This window comes from Babylonia areolata, chromosome 16, assembly GCF_041734735.1.
Source record: "Babylonia areolata isolate BAREFJ2019XMU chromosome 16, ASM4173473v1, whole genome shotgun sequence".
Taxonomy (NCBI): domain Eukaryota; kingdom Metazoa; phylum Mollusca; class Gastropoda; order Neogastropoda; family Buccinidae; genus Babylonia; species Babylonia areolata.
Genome location: NC_134891.1, coordinates 14,140,353 through 14,163,080, shown reverse-complemented (window position 1 = coordinate 14,163,080; position 22,728 = coordinate 14,140,353). Strand labels below are relative to the sequence as shown.

At 46.6% G+C, this 22,728-nt stretch overlaps 1 protein-coding gene across 2 annotated transcripts in view; it reads left to right on the top strand.

Annotated features, from left to right (window-relative positions):
- Nucleotides 1-21,429, top strand: part of LOC143291180 (proteasome inhibitor PI31 subunit-like) — a 70,358-nt gene extending 48,929 nt beyond the window's left edge. For both annotated transcript variants that reach the window (XM_076600898.1, XM_076600899.1), the window contains exons 7-8: nt 6,164-6,223; nt 19,148-21,429. In XM_076600898.1, coding sequence (XP_076457013.1) covers nt 6,164-6,223; nt 19,148-19,199 — 112 coding nt within the window. In that variant the 3' untranslated portion in view covers nt 19,200-21,429. The remainder of the gene's footprint in view (nt 1-6,163; nt 6,224-19,147) is intronic.
- Nucleotides 21,430-22,728: the final 1,299 nt, after the last annotated feature.

Genomic DNA, 22,728 nt, shown 5'->3' with positions numbered 1-22,728 from the left:
TTCCGGGGGGGGATCTCTACTTTGCCCACCCCGGGCCAAGCCACCCCAGTCTCCCCACGGGAGGGGATTCGGGGCGCGTGGCAACCTGCTCTGCAGGTCTTCCCGCTATCCGGCCGGTCTCCCCTGCTGGGGGAGGCCCGTGCGTGTCAGGCGGTTCCGGGCAGTCAGCCCGCTCGTCTTCGGGTGGGACTGACACCCAAGTCGGACCTGACCTCCCTCCGACTTGGCCAGGTTGTTCCCTTCATGGAGGTCAACGCACCAGTGACCCTTGGGGTTCGGGTCACAGTATGGCTGGTGCCCACGGGTGGTTACCCCCATTCTACCCGTACTGGGGTGCACCTAGGGTGCACACTGGGTTGCCGGGAGCACCAAGGGCCAGCCCCTTGTCCGCTCCCCACCGGACCCAACCCAGCACATCTCACAGGGTGACACACACAGCCCCGACAAGTGGGATCGACTTCTTGTCGGTCAGGTCGAGCTCCTCGACCAATATTGCCACTCTGTCCACAAATCGGGCCTCTGTCAACCCACAGGTGACCTCCACGGTCACAACGGCCTCCTTGTCAGGACCGACGGCTGCTCAGGGGCCCTACTCGGCCCGGCGGAGCCGGCAGTCCCCACCTGCCCAGCCCTCGGTCCTACAGTGAGATGAGTGGGTGTTTGTCCCCACACAGCACTCGTGGGTCACTCTTGCATCCAGGGACGCCCTCTCTGAAAAGGTGTGGCACCCACCATCCCAAGCATGGTTGGACCTACGGTCCACACGCTCCCCACCCGCTTCAGGTGTCAAGGACATAACAGTGGCGGCCATGGTCCCGGCTCGGGATCGTCCCAGCTCATCCCGCTGGGCTGACCACAGCTGACAGGACGCCCCAGTGGGTACATCCACTTGGGATGGCACCCAGCAGGGGATGGACTGCGAACAAGAGTGGGAGCCCCTGTCTTCGGATGAGGACGAACAAGCAGATGAGCACTCTTCGCCCACATCCCAGGGGGGACAGATTGAGCCCATGCCTCCCTAGGGACCAGCCTGAACCAAACTCGGACTTTGCCGAGCTCCAACTGACCCTCCCCAATAGGGTCACGTATGCCGAATCAGTCCCTCAGGCTACTTTGTTACCCTTGACCCTCCTTACGCCATGTGACTCTAACTCCAGAACCACAAGGCAACTCAGAGTGCCAGAAATGGTGCAGGTATGGCTTAATAAGCCAGCCCGCACTGTCAGGGGTGCTGCTTCCATCCCTCCTCCAGGCAGGGAGTCCCTCTCTGCCCCGGGCGCCTTTTCCCCGGGAAAGTTTCTTTAAGATTCCTCCAAGGGAGGGGTGTGGTCCTGGTACACACAGGACCACCCTGCCTACAGCGGAGCAGAGCCCTCCGCACAGGACAGGATGTTGGTCTCACAGCGCACCACCTTCCCCACTTCAGCTAACCTATACTTTAAAACGTTAGCAGAGTGGGACAAATTGGCCCGCCGCTGCCCCCTCGAGGTTTCCACGGCGTACACCTTCGACACGTTCCTTCACAGGGCCAATGAGCTGTGGGAACAGTGTCCGGTTAATCAGGACAAGGGGTCTCCTTCCTCAGTCCCGCCGGGCCTCTTCACCGACCAGAGGTTACACGCTTTTGGCAATAGGGTAGCATCTGGTCTCACGGCAGCTGCAGACACAGCTACCAGCCTTCACTTCAGTACTGTGCTAGCGTGGCGTGACGCCATTTTCAGCCTCTCTAACATTCCTGTGGAGGAGAGGGCTGCCCTGCAGTCCATCCCAGCACAGCAGCACTCCCTCTTCGGCCAGTTCCCGCCCCATTTTGTCAGCCACAGGGCAGAGACAAACAGGGAGGTGGCCTCATATTTGGCCCACACCTCTCATGGGCTCCAGGGTTCTATGCCATTGAAGAGACCGGCCACCAGGGCCCCTCCATATACCACGCCGCCTGTCAAGGCAGCGTGTGCTGAATCAGGGGCAGAGGAATAAACCACCTTATGTCCGTCCAAGCCGACCGGCCATGCCCAAGGCCAGAAGGCAGCACCCCCAATGACTGGGCCCCGATTCAGCACCGCCAGTCGTTCAGCCCCTCCAAGTAGGAAACTTGTCCCGGCATGCACATCAGTGGTGTGCTCTGGGACTCAACGACGGGATTATGTCGGTGCTAGAGTCTGGGTACATGCTGTCTTGGGTGGAGGACCTCCCCCCTCTAAGATCCACTCCTCCTCCTTAGGTGCCCAGCTCGACAGAGCAGGAGAGCGTCCTAGAAAAAGAGATATCGCACCCACTCCTCATGGGGCTATATCTCAACTCTTGGACCCGGGCCCCGGTTTTTACGGCTGGTTGTTGGTGATTCCAAAGGTCTTGGGAGGATGGAGACCAGTTTTGGACTTGTCCCCCCTCAACAAATTCCTCCCCAAAATCAAATTCAAGAGGGACACACAGGCACAGATTCGGGAGACCATCCAACAAGGTGATTGGCCTACCTCTATCGATCTGGAAGATGCTTATTTTCATATACTCATCCATTCGGCATCCCGTCGGTACCTGAGGTTCGTGTGGAGGGACAAGGGGTTCCAGTTCCCGGCCCTCCCATTTGGTCTGTCCCTTGCCCCTTTCCTGTCTACCAAGGTGCTGCGGGAATTGGTGTCCATCGTCCGCTCGGAATCCATTCGTCTCTGTGTGTACCTGGACGACTTGCTTATCCTGGCCCAGTCGCAGGCCCTGTGCCTGAGTCATACGGCCAGACTTCTAGACCTTTGCTCCCAACTGGGCTTCCTCATGGACCAGCAGATATGCGATCTGTCCCCACGTCAGTCCTTCGACTTCTTAGGGATGAGATTCGACACACGGTCTATGATAGTCTCTCTGGCGCCAGATCACTGGGACCGTCTGGCAGGCCTCCTCAGCCACTGGCGCCACTCCTCCCAAGATACAGCGCAGACACTTTCTTCCCTCTTGGGCATGATGGAGTCCACGGCACCTCTCATTCCCCTGGACAGGGTTCTCAAGCGCCCTCTCCAGAGGGCACTGAGGTTACGCCGGTCCCAGAGCACTCAGCCATGGGATACCCAGATATGTCTGGGCGAGTGGTTCCTCGAGGTGACATCAGAGTGGTTAATCACCCCCCTTCGGACACAGGGGGTGCCCTTAGCCCCTCCTACTCTTCAGGTGGCACTCTTCACAGACGCCTCCTCCCTGGGCTGGGGAGCCCACATGGACTCACTCTATGCAGCAGGGACTTGGTCCCCGGAGGAGCGCCTGTGCCACATCAATGTTCTGGAACTGGAGGCAGTTCGCAGGACTCTCCTGCACTTCATGGGGGAGGCCACTGGCAAGACCATCCGCTTGTTCACGGACAAGACGACGGTCGCATGTTATGTGAACAAATGGGGGGAGCGCACTCGGCAGACCTCTCCATGCGGACTGAGGCTCTCCTCCGTTGGTGCCACAGCAAGGGCATTGCACTTTCAGCGAGACACTGAGCAGGAAAAACCAACTTCTTGGCAGATGCTCTTAGCAGGTCCAAGAGTGTCATACGCACAGAGTGCACCCTGGACAAGGACAGCCTTCAGGGGGTGTGGGAACAGTGGTTTCGGCCGATGGTGGACCTTGTTCAACAAGAGACTTCCCACTTCCGTCTCTTCGGTTGCCGACCCAGAAGCGTGGGCAGTGGATGCTCTCTCTCTAGATTGGAGCAGTCTGATTGCCTCCGCGTTTCCTCCCTTTCCAATTCTGTCCAAGGTGATACGGAAAGACAGATTGGAACACCCGCAGCTGATCCTCATTGCGCCGAAATGGCCAGTCCAGACCTGGTTTCCGGACCTTCAGTCCCTGACACATGTTCCCACCCCTGGAACTTGAAACCAAATCTCATCTGCTGAGGCAGCCTCGCTCGGGCACTCCGCATTCCAATCCTCAACTGCTCCACCAGCACGCATGGCTGCTGTGCGGTCGGAACTGTCAGCATCACCATTGAAGTCCTCGACCCCTCGGTCGGCCTCTGTGTCGGCTGTGCTGACCCAGGGGTGTGCCTCCTCTGACCTCCTCTCCATAGTCACCAGAGCAAGGAGGCAGGGAACGGAGACTCTGTATGACTTTCGCTGGAAGAAATGGTTGCGGTGGTGTACAGCTCAGGGCATTACCCCTACGAACCTTACGAGCATGCAGCTGGCCAACTTTCTGGCTCTCTGCTCCTCGGTTCATCCTGTCTGCTAGTTCTGGGCGAGGGTACAGGTCTGCCTTCTGTACCACATTGCAAACAGCTAGGTGGTTCCGCCTTGGAAGCGGATTGCCTGCTCAGAGAGGTGGCTAGGGGTGCCCCTCTGAAGGAAGCTAGAGACCCCAGAAGAGTGCCCCTCTGGGACTTGTTCCTGGTGCTGGATTTCATTCGAAAACGGCCCTTCCTACCATTGGGGACTATTCCTTTTGACATCCTCACCCTCAAGACCACTTTCCTTCTGTGGCTGGCCACAGGCAGTCATAGAAGTGAGCTGCATGGGCTTAGTGGAATGCCACAAGATCTGGCCTTCCACAGAGATGGTTCCATCACTATTCGTTTCCTTCCAGAGTTTCTGGCTAAGAACCAAGACCCTGAGGTTCCTTCCCCCTCTCTGAGAGTCAGACCTTTGTCTGATATTCTTGCCCAAGATGATGAGGATAGGCACCTGTCCTGTTCGGTGTCTCAAATATTATTGGGATAGGTCTCGCCATAGGCGTTCTTCTCAGAGGTGTCTGCTCATCTCCCTCAATGAGAATTACAAGAAAGACATCGCTGCAGGCACCATTTCCCGCCAGGTTTCCCAAGTCATTCGTAGAGCCTACTCTCATGCACACAGGGATATCAGCTGTCTTCATCCCAGAGCACACGAAGTGCGGGCCATAGCTACTTCGGCTGCTTTCCAGCACTCAGTGCCAACGCAGCATGTCTTGGAGGCAGCCTTCTGGCGGTCTGAGAATCCCTTCATCAACTTCTACCTCAGGAATTTCCGTATGACCAGGGCTGACGGTTCCAAGGGGATTTCCTTTGTCGCGGCTAACACTGCCGTCTCAGTTACAAGGGCTCCCCATATGAACCAGTAGGCGTTGCCCTCCTCCATTTGCTTTAAATTCTGCATCAGTTTGACATGGTACAGTATATGACACCAAAAGGAGGAGTTTGTATTATACTCCATGTTTGGTGTTAAATATACTTACCATGTCAAACTCGAATGCCCGCCCGTCCGTCCCCGCGTCTCCGCCGTGGTTCTCATGGGGCATTTTTGTTCATGGCCACGGAATGATTAGGCGCTTATAGTTTTTAGAGGCGTTTGATTGGCTGAGAGCGGGTGGGCTCGTCTTTTCACTGTTAGCCGCGCGAAATTTGGCCAAGCAGAGCAAACCAATAGGCCTAGTTTGCATCAGTTTGACATGGTAAGTATATTTAACACCAAACATGGAGTATAATACAAACTCCTCCTATTTATGAATGGTTGTGTTTGATAAGGGTGTGAAGAACAAACATAGAAACATTGATTTATGAATGGTTGTGTTTGATAAGGGTGTGAAGAGCAGATATAGAAACAGTCTTTTATGAATGGTTGTGTTTGATACGGGTGTGAAGATCAGGCATAGAAACATTGATTTATGAATGGTTGTGTTTGATAAGGGTGTGAAGAACAAACATAGAAACATTGATTTATGAATGGTTGTGTTTGATAAGGGTGTGAAGAGCAGATATAGAAACTGTTGTATGAATGGTTGTGTTTGATAAGGGTATAAAGATCAGACAAAGAAACAGTGTTTTATGAATGGTTGTGTTTGATAAGGGTGTGAAGAGCAGACATAGGAACTGTTGTATGAATGGTTGTGTTTGATAAGGATGTGAAGATCAGGCATAGAAACTGTTCTATGAATGGTTGTGTTTGATAAGGGTGTGAAGATCAGACATAGAAACAGTGCTTTATGAATTGTTGTGTTTTATAAGGATGTGAAAAGCAGACATAGAAACTGTTCTATGAATGGTTGGTTTGTTTAGGGTGTGAAGATCAGGCATAGAAACTGTTCTATGAATGGTTGTGTTTGATAAGGGTGTGAAGAGCAGATATAGAAACAGTGTTGTATGAATGGTTGTGTTTGATAAGGGTGTGAAAAGTAGACATTGAAACAGTGTTGTATGAATGGTTGTGTTTGATAGGGGTGCAGTTCCACCTGGCGCCAGGTTTGACCCTATTGGACCACCAGGCACCAGACCAGGGTAAGAGGGGTTATCTGTTCATGTTTTCATTGTGTCCTGCAGTGGTTATTATGCACCTCTCTCTCCTGTTTTAGTAAAGCACTTAATCATAGAAAATGACTGCTACCACAATGCAGGCTGATTCCTTCCCAGCAAACACTCACACATGGTGACTTCATTTTCAGAGTGTATGTTTTGCCATTTTTCTGTTGTTGTTTGGTTTGTTTGATTGTTGTTGGGGTTTAAACTTTTTTTTTATTTTATAGATTTTTACTGTACCTAGTAGACTACTAACAGTGTTGTATTTAAGCAACAACTAATCTGCCATAATAGCTGGAACAGGCTGGGCTGTAATTATTTCTTTTTCTTTAGTTCAGCAGAGAAAGGACTTAATCTTTCAACTGTTATATTTTGTACTAATTGAAAGAGCAAGTGTTGGGTAAGTATTTACCATGTTTGAATCAGTTGAATTGAGCTTATCTTCACATTTTCACTGTTATCTGCAAATATACTTCACTGATGCTCAAAAATTATATATCTGTTTACCTTTTATTCTGTTCCATGACAATAAAAATCAGGGCAAAGGGGCAAAAATATACTACTACCTTGAGTGAATTATGGATCACCAATGATACTTCTTTGAATAGCAAAGCACTGCCAACCGTTTAGCTGATGGACATATTTCTGGCAGAAAATGGGAAGAATCAGCCCATTTGTTTCTTTTCTATTTAGGGTGGGTATAGGATTTGCTCATCAAAGCCTTTGCATAAGGTTCTTGGTCATAAGAATGAATAAATATTTCTGTTTCTTTTGATTGTATTTTTGTAAGGAAAGTAAGTAAATTGTGTACTGGGAAATGCAATGCATTTCAGCAGGAGGTGGGAAAAGAATCCTGTCATTGTGTTACCACCATAGAGCAGTCTAAGGGCATAATTGATCTTTATAGACAGGAAAATAGAAACAAAAACACATTGTTTATGTAGTGCCCTTCCTGACATAAAGCTCACAACACTTTATATGAGTATGCATGCACGCTTGCACACAGGTAATGCAGGAAAAAGATCTGACATCAAAAACATTACCGAAACACATGTATGCTAAGTATCTAACACACACAAAGGACAGGGGTGGGGGTGTGGGGAGGCAGCCTTCCCATGTACCCAGCACTCCATACACCCACGCTAATTCATGAGTCATAGAGAGAACATTAAGCAGATAGGTTTGGGTAATGAACAAAACGAGACCAAAGAGATCGCATTGTGTAGATCAGAATGGAGAGAATTCCTCATGTCAAAGGTAAATATTTTTTGTTGACTTGTGGATTATAAAAAAAACAGATAATTGGTGTGGTGGGTTGATAGGGAAAAAAAGGATGGGCCTATTAGGTGGAAGACTTTTTATCCGATGTTTTCTTCTTCTTCATTCATGGGCTGCAACTCCCATGTTCACTCATACGTACATGAGTGGGCTTTTACGTGTATGACCATTTTTACCCTGCCATGTAGGTAGCCATGCTCCATTTTCAGGGGTTTATCAGATGTATGTATCAAGTGATCATGAACATACGATGTCATCCCGCCTTCATCTGAAGATTATCAAAAAAAACACGGGGGCACACAAGAATAACAGATGGCATACCACCAGAAGCCCTGGAAGCAGATATTGAGACATCGACTGACATGTTGCACCCATTGCTAGTGAAGATTTGGGAGACAGAAGCAGTACCACAAGACTGGAAGAAAGGCTACATCGTTAAACTTCCAAAGAAGGGCGACCTGTCATCATGCAGCAATTGGAGAGGGATTACACTTCTGTCAATACCTGGAAAAGTGCTGACAAGAATCATCTTGGACAGGCTGAAGACCGCCTTAGACAAGACCCTGCGAGATGAACAGGCAGGCTTCCGTCAAGACAGATCCTGCACGGACCACATTGCCACCATGAGAATTATTATTGAACAGTCCTTGGAGTGGCAGACCTCCCTGTACAGCGTCTTTGTGGACTTCCAGAAGGCGTTCGACAGCGTGGACAGGGAGGTGATATGGAAACTAATGCAGCACTACGGCTTTCCTCTAAAATATATTGCCATCATCCAGCAACTGTATAAGGACGCCACCTGCCAAGTCATACACGAGGGAAAGCTGACTGACCCCTTCCAGGTACGAACCAGTGTACGTCAGGGCTGCCTATTGTCTCCGACAGTTTTTCTGATGGTGGTGGACTGGATCATGCGGCAATCCACAGCAGGCCAGAAGACCGGCATCCAGTGGACCTTCACCAAACAGTTGGAAGACCTCGACTTCGCGGACGACATCAGTCTCCTCTCCCACACGAAACAACACGCACAGGAAAAGTTAGACCGCGTCGCAATAGAGGCAGAGAAGACCGGCCTCAGGATCAACATCGGAAAGACAGAGATCCTACGCATCAACAACAAGCAGCAAGACCCAGTCCGATTACAGCAGGAAGAGATCAAAGAAGTGGAAAAGTTCACATATCTGGGCAGCGTAGTGAGCAAGGATGGTGGAGCAGACGATGACATCAAGAGCCGCATCAATAAAGCGAGACACACCTTCAGAACTCTCCGACCCATCTGGCAATCTTCAGCCCTCTCACTTCACAACAAGATCAGAATATTTAACACCAGCTTCAAGTCAGTCATGCTGTACGGCTCAGAGACATGGCGCACTACCAAGACCAACAGGAACAAACTCCAGACATTTGTCAACAGATGCCTGCGCAACATTCTGAACATCAGGTGGCCTGAAATCATCTCAAATGAAGACCTCTGGGACAGAACCAAACAAGCACCCATAGAAGAAGAAATCAAAAAGAGAAAGTGGGGGTGGATAGGCCACACGTTGCGCAAGTCACCACTCAACATCACTCGCCAGGCACTTGACTGGAACCCCCAAGGCAAACGCAAAGTTGGCAGACCCAGGCAGACTTGGAGAAGAAGCACGGACACTGAAGTGAAGGCAGCCGGAATGACGTGGGCCCAGGTAAAGAGGATCGCCCCAAACCGTGTCCATTGGAGGAGTGCTGTTGCGGCCCTTTGTTCCCAAGCGGAGCTATAGGCATAAGTCAAGTAAGTCAAAGTCACACAAGAATAAAGTTCGACCTTGACAAACCAAAGGATCCTGAAGAAGCAGAGGCCTTCCAAGCTATGATAGGAGGTAGATTTGCTCCTCTCACCATCTTCGACACTTACACTGACACAGATATGGATATTTTTATCAAAAACCTTCAGCACTGCAGTGATAAAAACAGTCAGTGAGATCCTTGGCAAACATCGACCATCAAAAAAGCCCAGGTTCACGGCAGATGTCTTAGATCTATGTGACAAAAGAAGGGATTTGAAGAAGAAGAAGAATGAGGTGGATGGGGTGAAACAATACAGAGCTGTCAACCTGGAGATAAAGAAAAGCATGAAAAGAGCAGGAGAGAAATAGATTGAAGAGCAGTGCCAAGACATTGAAGACAGCCTGAAAACCAGCAACAGCAAAAAAGCATACAAGCTTGTGAAAGGTCTGACAAGCACCAAACAAGGGCATTGCACAATTATCGAAAACAAAGCAAGGAACTGTCTGACAGAGGAACAGGATATCATGAACAAATGGGCTGAATACTACTCAGAGTTGAACAACCACAGAGCCACAGGGGATCCAGAAGTACTGAATATCCATGCAACAAATGACAGCAACGAGTACTCCATCTTCCGAGAAGAAGTCGGGGTAGCAGTGAAAGCACTGAAGTATGGAAAGTCTCCAGGAGTGGACAACATTCCGGCAGAACAGCCAGGAAGAAAAGCCATGGTCAGGACTTTCACCACAATCTGCAACAAGATCTGGCGGACTGGAAAATGGCTGACACCAAGGACCCAATCTATTGTTATTACATTCACCAAGAAAGGCTATCTGCAACAATGCCAAAACTACCACACCATCAGCCTGATAAGCAATCCAAGCAAGGTTATGTTGAAGATCATTCTGGACAGACTGAAACCACAAGCAGAGAAGAACATAGCAGGGGAACAGGCAGGATTCAGACCAGGGTGCAGCACAACAGAACAAATCTTCAACCTCAAGGTACTGTGTGAGAGTAACCTACAACACCAGCAAGACCTCTGACACGTCTTTGTTGGTTTTAAGAAGTTCTCGACAGGGTATGGCATGAAGCCTTGTAGGCAACTAGGAAGCTGTACAACATCTACACCCACCTGGTCAAGGTGATACAGCATCTTTCTGCAAAGGCCAGCAGTGCGGTCTACTTCAGTGGCAGTATTAGCGACTGTTTCAGAGTAACTGCTGAAGTTTGACAAGGCTGTTGACTGTCTCACACTCTCTTCAATTTCTTCCTGAAGAATATATGACTGACACACTTGAACTCTATGAAGGAAGTCAGCATCGGACAATCACCAACCTGCGTTTCGCTGATGACATTGATGGAGTGCTAGGAAATGAAGGAGAGCTTGTGAAACTGGTAGAATGCCTTGACAAAACATCTGCAGCTTATAGCATGGAGATTAGTGCAAAGAAGACCAAACTGATGATTAACAACTCCAACGGCTTCAGCATTGATGTTAGAATCAACCTTGAAAATCCGGAAACGGTCCAAAGCTTCTCAGAGCCGTCATTTCAGATGGAGGATCCAAGCCAGAAATACTCTCCAGGGATAGCTCAGACAACAACAGCACTGACAAAACTGAAGCCCATCTGGATTGACAGCAACATCACACTCATGTCAAAGATCAGACGGATGTACTCCCTTGTCAGTTCCATATTTCTGTACCATATGCCTGTGAGACATGGACCTTGACAGCTGAACTAGAAAATAAGATACAGGCCACAGAGTTGATATGCTTCCTGTAGATCCTTGGCATCACATGTAGGGACCACATCACAAATGACAAAGTGCGTAGAAGAGTCAAGCAAGCGATTGGGCCACATGATGATCTATTGACCACAATAAAGAAAAGGAAATTTTAGCGGTATGGCCACATCTCGTTCACCAGGACTGGCCAAGACCTTCCTGCAGGGAACAATGCAGGGAGCAAGGAGAAGAGACAGGCAAAAGAAGAGGTGGGAGGACATCTCAGAGCGGACAGGTCTAACCACTTTTCAGGTGATTTAAAACTTCATTTACAGATATTATGAAATTAAAGCAAAGAAGTTTAGGTACATACTTTTAAAGCTTACAAGCTTCATAGGAGGGAGGTTACAGAATGGTTAAGACGCTCATCTGCCAATACAGAGAGTCCGTGAGGGTCTGGGTTTGAATCCCACTCTTGCCTTTCTCCCAAGTTTGACTGGGAAATCAAACTGAGTGTCTAGTCATTTGGATGAGATAATAAACCAAGGTCCCATGTGCATCATTTACTTGGCACACTGAAAAAGAACCCGTGGCAATGAGCATGTTGTCCTCTGGCAAAATTCTGAAGAAGAAATCCACTCTGGTAGGTAAACAAATATAATACATGCATGCACTAAAGGCCTGACTAAGCGCACTCGGTTATGCTGCTGGTCAGGCATCTGCCTGTGTGCAGATGTGGTGTAGCATATATGGATTTGTTCGAACACAGTGATGCCCCCTTAAGAAACTGAAACTGAAGCTTACAAGCAGTTCTGTGATAACATATAACCAAAAAGAGGTCCTGAATTGCTAGCTTAATGTGTTTTATTTAACAAGAAAATTTCAGTCTGTGGTCAAAGTATAAAACGCACAGAATTGATAAAAATGGTGTTCATTGCATTATACATTTGTTTAAAAGGGGTTTTATTTGAAACTTACAGAGTATAAAAAGAGTATGGGATGAACAATGATTTTGTCATTTATACAGGTTACATAATTAAAAGTTATTTCAAAGAATTTAAATTTAGAAATAAATGTTAAGAATTGAATAGAAACAGATGTAGTTTAAAAGCCCTGTTTTCAGCACAGAAACTACCTCAGTATTTCAATTTAAAATAACATCGATCCAAACTGCTGTTTAAGACCAAAAAGAACTGCTTGAGAAAAGGTCTTTTAGAAAATGCACAAAAAATAAAAGATGTCAATCTAAAATGGCTGCAGGTTCAAATAATACACTGGATAGTTGCAACAAATATAGTTCTATAAAAGATGAAAATAGCTGTAGATAACAGATGTAAATTTTGACTTTATCAAGGAGGTTTGTTTGAACACTCGCTTTGGAAAAGTGAACGCACACAGTATTTATGGTTCAAACTCCAAGGAATACATAATTACTAAATGAAAAGTATACCTTGTCTTTCAGCTTGATATTTAACAAAAAATGTTATATTCAGATTCATAAATTCAGACAGAGAGAACACTTCCTATCAAGTAAATCTTCATCTGATATTCTACATTTTTATAGAATAGAATAGAATGTCTTTATTACCAAGTGTAACGGGTTCACAAGGAATATTGGGGGGATAGTACATAACAAGGTACGAACATGAATCGAAAATCATACACAATCAGAGATACAATAGATATTAGGATACATACAAGGCACATCAATACAAAAACTTGTGCATACTCACACATGCATGCACTGCACACAAACACACACACATGCAGGCACACACACACACACACACACACACACACACACACACACACACATTTGAACTGAAGTCACATATTACATGTGGATGGGGCTGATGACTAGATCTTCAGGTAAATGGTTGTTGATTGCACAGTTCTATTTATCAAGTCAGGTCAGGGGCATAGCCCTTGCTACTGGTACCATGTAACCCCGTACTATCTGCTGCATGTGAAGTCTCCCAACACGGACCAGGCTTGAGGAGGAAACCTTTCCCAACGGCTGTGAAGGTGGAAGAGGATGACCAAAGGGCAGGGGGAGCGCTTATCCTTGGTTGGAAGTCCTCCTAGGAGACGAAGCTCTGAAGAAAAAACCTGCACCTGCCGAGGCCGTCCTGCACGTGGCAGTATCTGCACCTGTGGGACTGTGAGCGTCGGTAGGCGAGAGAGTGGGGAAGGGACTGCACAACTCCTCCTCACTAAAAAAAAGTCACCTGTGCTGGTCAAGCAACCAGGCTAATGTCGGAACGACAAGCTAGCCTTCAACACCCATCTTTCCCAAGCCCTGCAGCGATGGAGAAGTGGTAATGGGGACAGGCAGAGGATGCTGCTGGCAGTTCCTAGTCATGACTCTGCACGCAGGCAGCTGTGAGGTGATGGTCGTCCGCTGTAGACTGGGGCAGGTGTGGCGCGCATATCCTCCCACAGTCGCAGAGCAGCCCTTTTTAGGGACAGCACTGCTCTCCCCACATGGGGAAGGGGAGATAAAAGGATCCCTAAACAAAGCCTGCCTCACCTAGTACCTAGTAGGAAACCGCACCTACTTGGGCATCCAACACTAGCGGTTGAAAACAACAGAAGAAAAGAACCAGGAGTCATGCCCTGACTCTGGGTGCCTGGAATGTTTGCACCCTACTCGACAGAGACGACAGACCAGAAAGACGCACAGCGCTCATTGCTAGAATGCTTGATTGCTACCAGGTGGACATAGCAGCCCTGAGCGAAACCAGGTTTGCCGGTGAAACCCAGCTGGAGGAAGTTGGAGGGGGCTACACCTTCTACTGCATTGGGAAGCCAGATGGCACCCCAAGAACCTCAGGCGTGGGCTTTGCCATACAAACCAAACTTGCACGACAGCTTGACAGCCTTCCACATGGGATAAACGATAGGCTGATGACCATGCGTCTGAAGCTGTCCAAAGATTGCTTTTCCACAGCCATCAGCTGCTATGCCCCGACGATGACCAACCCTGATGACATCAAAGAAGCTTTCTACAAAGAGCTCAGCCGCACCATTTCAGCGGTAGACAGAAAGGACAGGCTGATCATCCTTGGGGATTTCAATGCCAGCATCGGCGTGGACTTCTCCTCATTGCCAAAAGTCCTAGGACAGCACGGCACTGGCAAGTGCAACTCCAACGGACTGCTTTTGCTCTCGCTCTGCATGCAGCATGGACTGACCGTCACCAACACCCTCTTCCACCAAGCGGACAAGTACAAGAACACATGGATGCACCCTCGCTCCAAGCAATGGCACATGCTGGACTATGTGATTGTCCGGCAGAGGGACAGAGGTGATGTTTCCATTACACTCTGCATGAGAGGAGCAGCCTGTTGGTCAGACCATCACCTGGTACGCAGCAAGATGAACATCAGACTTGCACGCAAGCTCCAACCAGCCAGGCATAAACTCCCTAGGAAGCTGAACATCCACCACCTCCCTATCACCAAAAACATGCTGCAGCAGCAAATCCAAGCAGCTCTCCAAGAAATTCCTGAATGGACTGATGTAGAAGATGTATGGAGGGAGGACCTTTAGAGATGCTGTGTACACAGCAGCAGCTGACACACTCGGCTTTGTACAGAGGAACCACAAAGACTGGCTTGACAAGAACGACTCTGGAATCTCCAAGCTCCTGAACACACTGCATACACGGCATCAGGATCACATTTCCGATAAAGACTGCCAGAGGAAGGAGAACCAGTTCTTGCAAACCAAGCAGCTCGCACAGAAGAGGCTGCGTGAGATGAAGAACACCTGGTGGGTGAGAAAGTCCGAAGAGCTTCAGTCCACTGCTGATGCTCACAACATGAAGACCTTCCATGATGGTCTCCAAGCTGTGTATGGGCCAAGCCTTGGACCAGACCACCCTCCTGACAGACAAGAAAGACATCTTTGCCCACTGGGCAGAGCACTTCAACACCCTCCTCAGCAGGGACTTGTCTGTATCTGACGAGGCAATTGCAGCCCTCCCACAGCTACCAGTCAATGACTCGCTAGCTGCTCCTCCCACCAAGTCCGAGACCCGGAAGGCCCTGAAGCTGACAATGTCAGGAAAAGCACCAGGAGCGGATTTAATCCAGGCCGACATCTACAAGTATGGAGGCGAGGTGCTGATAGACAAGCTGACCGCCCTGTTCCAGTCTATCTGGGAGAGAGGGGAGGTCCCCCAGGATTTCAAGGATGCTTCAATTGTCCACATTTACAAATGGAAGGGAGACAAAACATCCTGCGATAACCACCGTGGAATCTCTCTCCTCTGCATCGCTGGCAAGATCTTTACCCACATCATACTGAACAGACTGGTTGACCATGTCTCCAACACAGTCATCCCTGAAGCACAGTGTGGCTTGCGCTCAGGCAGGGGAACATGTGACATGGTGTTTGCCGTACACCAGATGCAAGAGAAGTGCCGTGAGCAGAACAAGGAGCTCCACATGGTCTTTGTAGACCTGACTAAGGCCTTTGACATGGTGAACCGCCATGGTCTGTGGAAGATCCTCCTAAAGTTCAGCTGCCCAGAGAGCCTAATCCAGCTGATTGCATCATTCCATGATGGCATGCAGGCGAGAGTACAGGAAAATACTGACATGTCAGATCCATTCCCTGTGGTAAATGGAGTGAAGCAGGGCTGCGTCCAGGCACCCACACTGTTCTCCGTTCTCTTCTCTACCATGCTGATTGACACCTTCCAAGACTGTGACCGGGACATCTACATTCCGTTTTGCACAGATGGCAAACTTTTCAACTTGCGGCGACTCCATGCCAGGTCCAGGGTGTTTGAGGCACTGTTGAGAGAGTTCCTCTTCGCTGATGACTGCTTGCTTCCTGCACACACCCATGAGGACATGCAGTTCATTATGGACAGGTTCTCAGCCTCCTGCAGGTACTTTGACTCACCATCAGCCTCAGCAAGACCGAGTCCATGTACCAACCAGCTAGCTCACAGAACGCCAGTGCCTCCCCCCCCACCTGCAATCAAGATCGATGACACAGAGATCAAGTCAGTCGACAAGTTTTGCTGCCTGGGCAGCACCCTATGAAGCAACGGCATCAGGCTCAGCACCAAAATCAAAACCTACAGAGCTGTTGTGCTCACCACCTTGTTGTACTGCTGTGAAACATGGACGACGTATCGTCGTCACATTCAACAACTTGAGCAGTTTCACCAGAGATGCCTACAAAAGATCCTTGGCATAAAGTGGCAAGACAGGGTCTCCAACCTCCAGGTCCTAGAGAGGAGCGGCCTGCCCAGCATCGAAAGCCTGCTGATCCAGTGCCAGCTACGCTGGACAGGACACGCTGTCCGCATGACAGACAGCAGGATCCCAAAGATGCTATTGTATGGCCAGCTGAAGGAAGGCCACCGTGAACTTGGAAGACCCTGCAAGTGCTTCAAGAACACCTTGAAGACAAACCTCAAAGCCTGTGACATAGAAATCGCTTCCTGGGAAACTGATGCCCTTGACCGCTGTCGCTGGAGGATGCTGTGCTCTAGAGGCATAAAGACATTTGAAAACAAGAGAACGCTGGCCATTAAGGAGAAGCGTGAGCGAAGGAAGCAGGGCGCAACTTCTGGAGACATTTTCCCTTGCAACACCTGTGGAAGTGCTGCGCGTCCAGAATCGGCCTCGTCTCCCATATGAGGACACACACCGACAGATAAGCCTGCTTGCCTACTCATCTGTCGGACCGACGGGAGACTCCATCATCATTTATCATACTGGATTTGTTCGAGAGACAGGGCATTGACTGCTTTGGGGGAAAAGCTATTGGCGAAGTAACTGGTTTTCATCCTGATACTTCTGTACCATCGACCAGAAGGGAGCATCTCGAAAATCCCAAAAGCTGGATGTGATTTGTCCTGGCTGATTCATTTTGCTTTTTTGAATAGTCGCTTATAATATATGTCATCTAGAGAAGGTAGATCAGCCCCGGTAATCTTGGTGGCAGTTTTTATGATTCTGTTAAGGGCTGCAAGTTCTGCTTTGGAAATGTTTCCATACCAAACAGTAATAGCGAAGGTTAGCACACTCAATGCCTGCTCGGTGGAAATCAACCATGATTTCTTTTTTAATTCCAAACTTTTTGAGGCGCTGAAGAAAGTACAGGCGCTGTTGTGTTTTCTTAACAAATTTTTCTGTATTTTTCTCCTATTTCAAATTGTTGGAAATGATTAGTCCGAGAAATTTTAATTCACTGATGATCTCTACTTGCTTGTCTTAATGACAGGTGGTAAGGGGTCAGATCTGGTCCTCCTGAAATCTAAAATTAATTCTTTTCTTTTTTTTCTTTTTTTTTTTTTTTTTTTGATATGTTGAGTGCTAAGTTGTTTTGATCACACCAGCTGACAAGTTCTAGTACTTCTTCCCTATATTTTGATTCATCACTGTTCGTAATCAGCCCTTCTAGTGTAGTATCATTGGCAAACTTGACCTTGGTGTTACATTCATTTTGAGTTGCACAGTCATGTGTGAATAGTGAGTACAACAGTGGGGATAGAACACATCCCTGTGGGGTGCCTATGTTGAGAATGCATGTGGAGGAGGTGAGGTCACCAACTTTAACAACTTGTGGTCTGCATCTTAGAAAATTTAGGATCCATGCACAAATTAATTCAGGCAGGGAGAGGTCTTTCAATTTTAAATATAGTTTTGATGGTACTGTTGTCTTGAATGCAGAGCTGTAGTCGATGAAAAGGATCCTGGCATAGCTGTAAGGATTTTCGAGATGTCTGAGGATGTGGTAGAGACCTATGCTAATGGCATATTCAGCTGATCTGTTAGCTCTATAGACGAACTGAAAGGGATCAAAAGATGGAGGAACGCAGGTTTTTAGGAATTGTAGAATCAAGCGTTCAGATGTTTTCATGACGACTGATGTTAAGGCTATGGGACGATAATCATCAAGACAACTAGGTTGTGCTTTTTTTGGAACAGGAATGATTGTTGATTTCTTAAAGCAGTGTGGCACCACACAAGACTGAAGGGACATGTTAAATATGTCAGTGAAGACACTAGATAGTTATTTGAAAAGGAATAGAATAGAGTCACATATTTTTGCTTTCAAAAGGGAGTTAAAATATGAATATAAAAAAGTAGCACGTTTGCTACGTTTCATGTAGACTGGCACTTTTTAGCATTCTCAGCCATCCACATTAATCTCCTTCCACTTCTTTGTGATGTCACTTTGCACTAATCCATTTGTTGATATGGGCTTAAGACCTGATTTTGTGCCTTGCATGTATGTCTTTCAGGATTATAATTCCAAAACTACACATTATGATGTAAATTCAATCAATGTGATTGCTTCTTTCTTTCATTTGATGCTCTTTATGAGTCTGTATCTGTCTGTCTGTCTGTCTCTATCCGTATGTGTGTGTGTGTGTGTGTTGTCCAATCTAGTTCTTGTGGATATTTTGGTATTTTAATATGTTACATTATTGCATGTTCACATTTCTGTGTACTTTTGCAACAGGTTTTTTTTTTTTTTTTTTTTTTTTTTTTATAAATAGAAAGAAATGGTACAAAAATGAATCATTGACAACACAATCTAAATATCAGTTGTCAACTAAAAAAAACCATATAATAAAAAGATAATGGGTAAGTTTGAAAAATGTATATTTTATTATGGTCATGGAGAAAATGCAGAAAAAAAAGTATGACCAGACAGTCCATCTCCCAGTAAAGACCCCTCCCAGCAAAGACCTATTCTTCATTAGCAAGGTCATTATTGAGAGCTGCTGCATTATTCAAATGTTCTTGTAGTGGTTTTTATTGAGGCACATTTGAAGTATAAACTTTTTTCTTTACTTTTTTTGTTGTTTGTTTTTGTTTTGGAGGGGCATGGGGGTTATGAATAGGTATAGAAAATTAGATATATTAACCTACCTTAATAACTCACTGTGGATTGTTGGAGTGGACAGGTGAGCCATGGTGCCATTGTGTTTGGGGTATTCAGGATGATCAACATGGGGATAATACCACTGAAATTGCTTTTAAAAAATAGAGAGTGTGTGAACAGTACATAACCAGTGCATGGTTTAAAAGAGAAGCAGAGAGAATGCCAAATGTTCTCCATGGTTATGAGGCAGCTGACCTTGTTTGGGGTGTGTTGCAGACCTGATCCTGACCATGAGCGTCCCCCGGGCTATGATGACATGTTCATGTAAACCTCCTCTTTTTCTTCCTCCATCATTGTTCTGCTGATGATGCCAGCCTGTCCAGGGGAAGTCTTCAAAATGTGTCCATGATATCAGGGGAAAAGCTCCAGATGGATATTCTGTGTATTGTTTTGAAACTTCTTCACCATCAGTCAGTTTTCTTGTATGAATTTGTTTGAATTGCAACATTATTTCATTCCATTGTTGCATTTTTTTAATTGGATGATACTTTGCCAACAGAAGACAGTAGTCAGAGGGATCACTAGAAAGTCAAACTCATCATGTACCAGGTTTGAGTCTGTCAAAGACAGATTTGTTTTTCCTCCATCTTTTGGACCTTGAATCATGATCTGAGTGCTAGTCTTTCAGATCAGACTTAGTATAAACAAAGATCCTGGGTGCAGTGTGCATTTAGCACATGTAAATGAAATAAATAAACAAATATTAAAAAGCTTTTTGGGGGATATTCAAAGAGAATAGGCTGCACTAAATAGATCAGAGTAACCCAGATTTTACACAGACATATATTTATTGGGGTAGTAAAGGAAAACAGTGCACTCCAATACAATGCAGTGTAGTGCACTACAATGCAACACAATACTGTGCAATGCAATCAGCTTTGAAAAGAAGTGTCTCTTTCTTGACATTAAATGTTCAACATAGTGTTTTGACTGTATTGTGCCTCTCTTGTTTTGTTTTTTGTTGGGTTTTTTGTTGTTGTTGTTGTTTGTTTCTTTTACCAGTTGTTGAACTACTTTGAGATAATTTTTGACTCCTCTGTAGATAGTCTATGTAATTGCCTAGTTTTGGTTTGCAATGTTTGTTTGTGTGTGTGTGTGTGATGGCTCAGTTTTGGTTATTGATGTGTTTGTATGTGGTGCAGTGTGTGTGTTTGTGGATGTGTGTGTGTGCATGTGTGTGTGAGTGTGTGTGTGTGTGTTTCAAACACTTTGTTAGCAGTGTTCTGGCAACTGCAAGTGGTGTTGAAAACAAATTTGGTAAATTGTAGATATGAGTCATATACCCTTTATGAAGATGTGGCAAATAAAGTGAGAGTTCAAAAGCCAAGGTCATTATTTTGTTACATAGCCCAGTAGTGCTCTTGTCTTGCATCCATTTTTCATCAAACTAGGTATTCTTCTGACTGGTTATGGTGACAGCATGATCTCCATTAAAATCCAAGATCAGAGGTCAAGGTCACAAGACATAAGAAAAAGTAGGCTTCAAAGAGATGTGCTCAGTTTTCATCAAATTTGATACAGTGATTGGTCTTAAATGAGCTGCTTCTAAATGCCAAGATTAGAGGTCAAGGTCACAACAGTTTTGATTACATGCATTACAGTATTCTTTTCCATAATTCCGGTGTTCAGTTCAGTGGATCTTGAAGGTTTTTGTTCAGTAAAATAGGTAGATCAAACTGTCATAAGCACTACCTATACAGAGCAGAGGTTCTAAATTCCTATATCACATTGCGCAGAACTGTATTGAATTTCATTTCCTGGCAGTTGTTTCTTAAACTGCACAGCACTGTATTGCACTGCATTTTACTGTGGACTGTTTTTGTGAAATTCAGTTTAAATGTTTACACTGTTTAATCACAGATTAGTGCCAGTTCTATTCTCCATTTGTGTTTGTTTGTTTAGTGTTAAGTATTTATTTACTTCCATTTTTTAGTTGAATTTATCCAATTTAGCAGGACATTTTCTGTTTGTGACTGTTTCTTAGGTGTATGTTAAATACATTTGTCTTGGGTTAATGTTATGTGCATTTGTTCTTGTTTCACTCACAAGATTTTTGCCTGTTTACAAGAGGCATAATGTAGAAAGGAAAATTCTTTTACATTGGATACTTCCTGCCACCAAAGTTTGACAATAAAGAACAGAAAGATCTCTGGATGGTGCCCTTATGACTTCACCCATTCAACTCTAAGGAGTTTACAGCTTAAGCATGCTTCCCTGTTGTTCTGATGGGGAAAGAAACAGGAAATATACGAGTTTTCTCCTAAAAATTTACGTTTGGACACAGCCAGAAATACTGTAGAAGTTAGTTCCCTTTGCTTTGAAGATTATGCAATGGTATGAACATGGAAATAATGTTATTGAAACAATGTTTGAGGCCATAGTATTGCTCAGGCACAGGGCTGAATGAGTTAAGGTTGAATACTAGTGAGAACAGAAAGACCAATGTTCACTGTAGAACTGTAAAAAAAAATAATTTCAAGAAAAGATATATATATCAATCACTATATATATATATATCACTATATATGATGATGGAGTCTCCCATCAGTCCGACGGATGAGTAGGCAGGCTTATCTGTCAGTGTGTGTCCTCATATGGGAGAAGAGGCCGATTCTGGATGCGCAACACTTCCCACATGTGTTGCAAAGGAAAACGTCTCCAGATGTTGAGCCCTGCTTCCTTCGCTCACACTTCTCCTTCATGGCCAGCATTCTCTTGTTTTCAAACGTCTTTATGCCCCTAGAGCACAGCATCCTCCAGCGAGAGCGGTCAAGGGCATCAGTTTCCCAGGAAGCAATGTCTATGTCACAAGCTTTGAGGTTTGTCTTCAAGGTGTCCTTGAAGCGCTTGCAGGGTCTTCCAAGTTCGCGGTGGCCTTCCTTCAGCTGGCCATACAAAAGCATCTTCGGGATCCTGCTGTCTATCATGTGGACAGTGTGTCCTGTACAGCGTAACTGGCACTGGATCAGCACGCTTTCAATGCTGGGCAGGCCACTCCTCTCTAGGACCTGGAGGTTGGAGACCCTGTCTTGCCTCTTTATGCCGAGGATCTTTCTTAGGCAATCTGGTGAAACTGCTCAAGTTGTTGAATGTGACGGCGATATGTCGTCCATGTTTCACAGCAGTACAACAAGGTGGTGAGCACAACAGCTCTGTAGGTTTTCATCTTGGTGCTGAGTCTGATGCCTTTGTTGTTCCACAGCCTGTTGTTGAGTCTGCCAAAGGCAGAGCTGGCCTTGGTGATGCGCAGCGTCACTTCTGCATCAAGGGCTCTATTGCTGCATAGGGTGCTGCCCAGGTAGCAAAACTTGTCGACTGACTTGATCTTTGTGTCATTGATCTTGATTGCAGGTGGGGGGGAGGCACTGGTGTTCTGTGGGCTAGCTGGTTGGTACATGGACTCGGTCTTGCTGAGGCTGATGGCGAGTCCAAAGCGCCTGCAGGAGGTTGAGAACCTGTCCATAATGAACTGCATGTCCTCATGGGGGTGTGCAGCAAGCAAGCAGTCATCAGCGAAGAGGAACTCTCTCAACAGTGCCTCAAACACCCTGGACCTGGCATGGAGTCGCCGCAAGTTGAAAAGTTTGCCCTCTGTGCGAAACTGAATGAAGATGCCCCAGTCACAATCTTGGAAGGTGTCAATCAGCATGGCAGAGAAGAGAACGGAGAACAGTGTGGGTGCCTGGACGCAGCCCTGCTTCACTCCATTTACCACAGGGAATGGATCTGACATGTCAGAATTTTCCTGTACTCTCGCCTGCATGCCATCGTGGAATGACACAATCAGCTGGATTAGG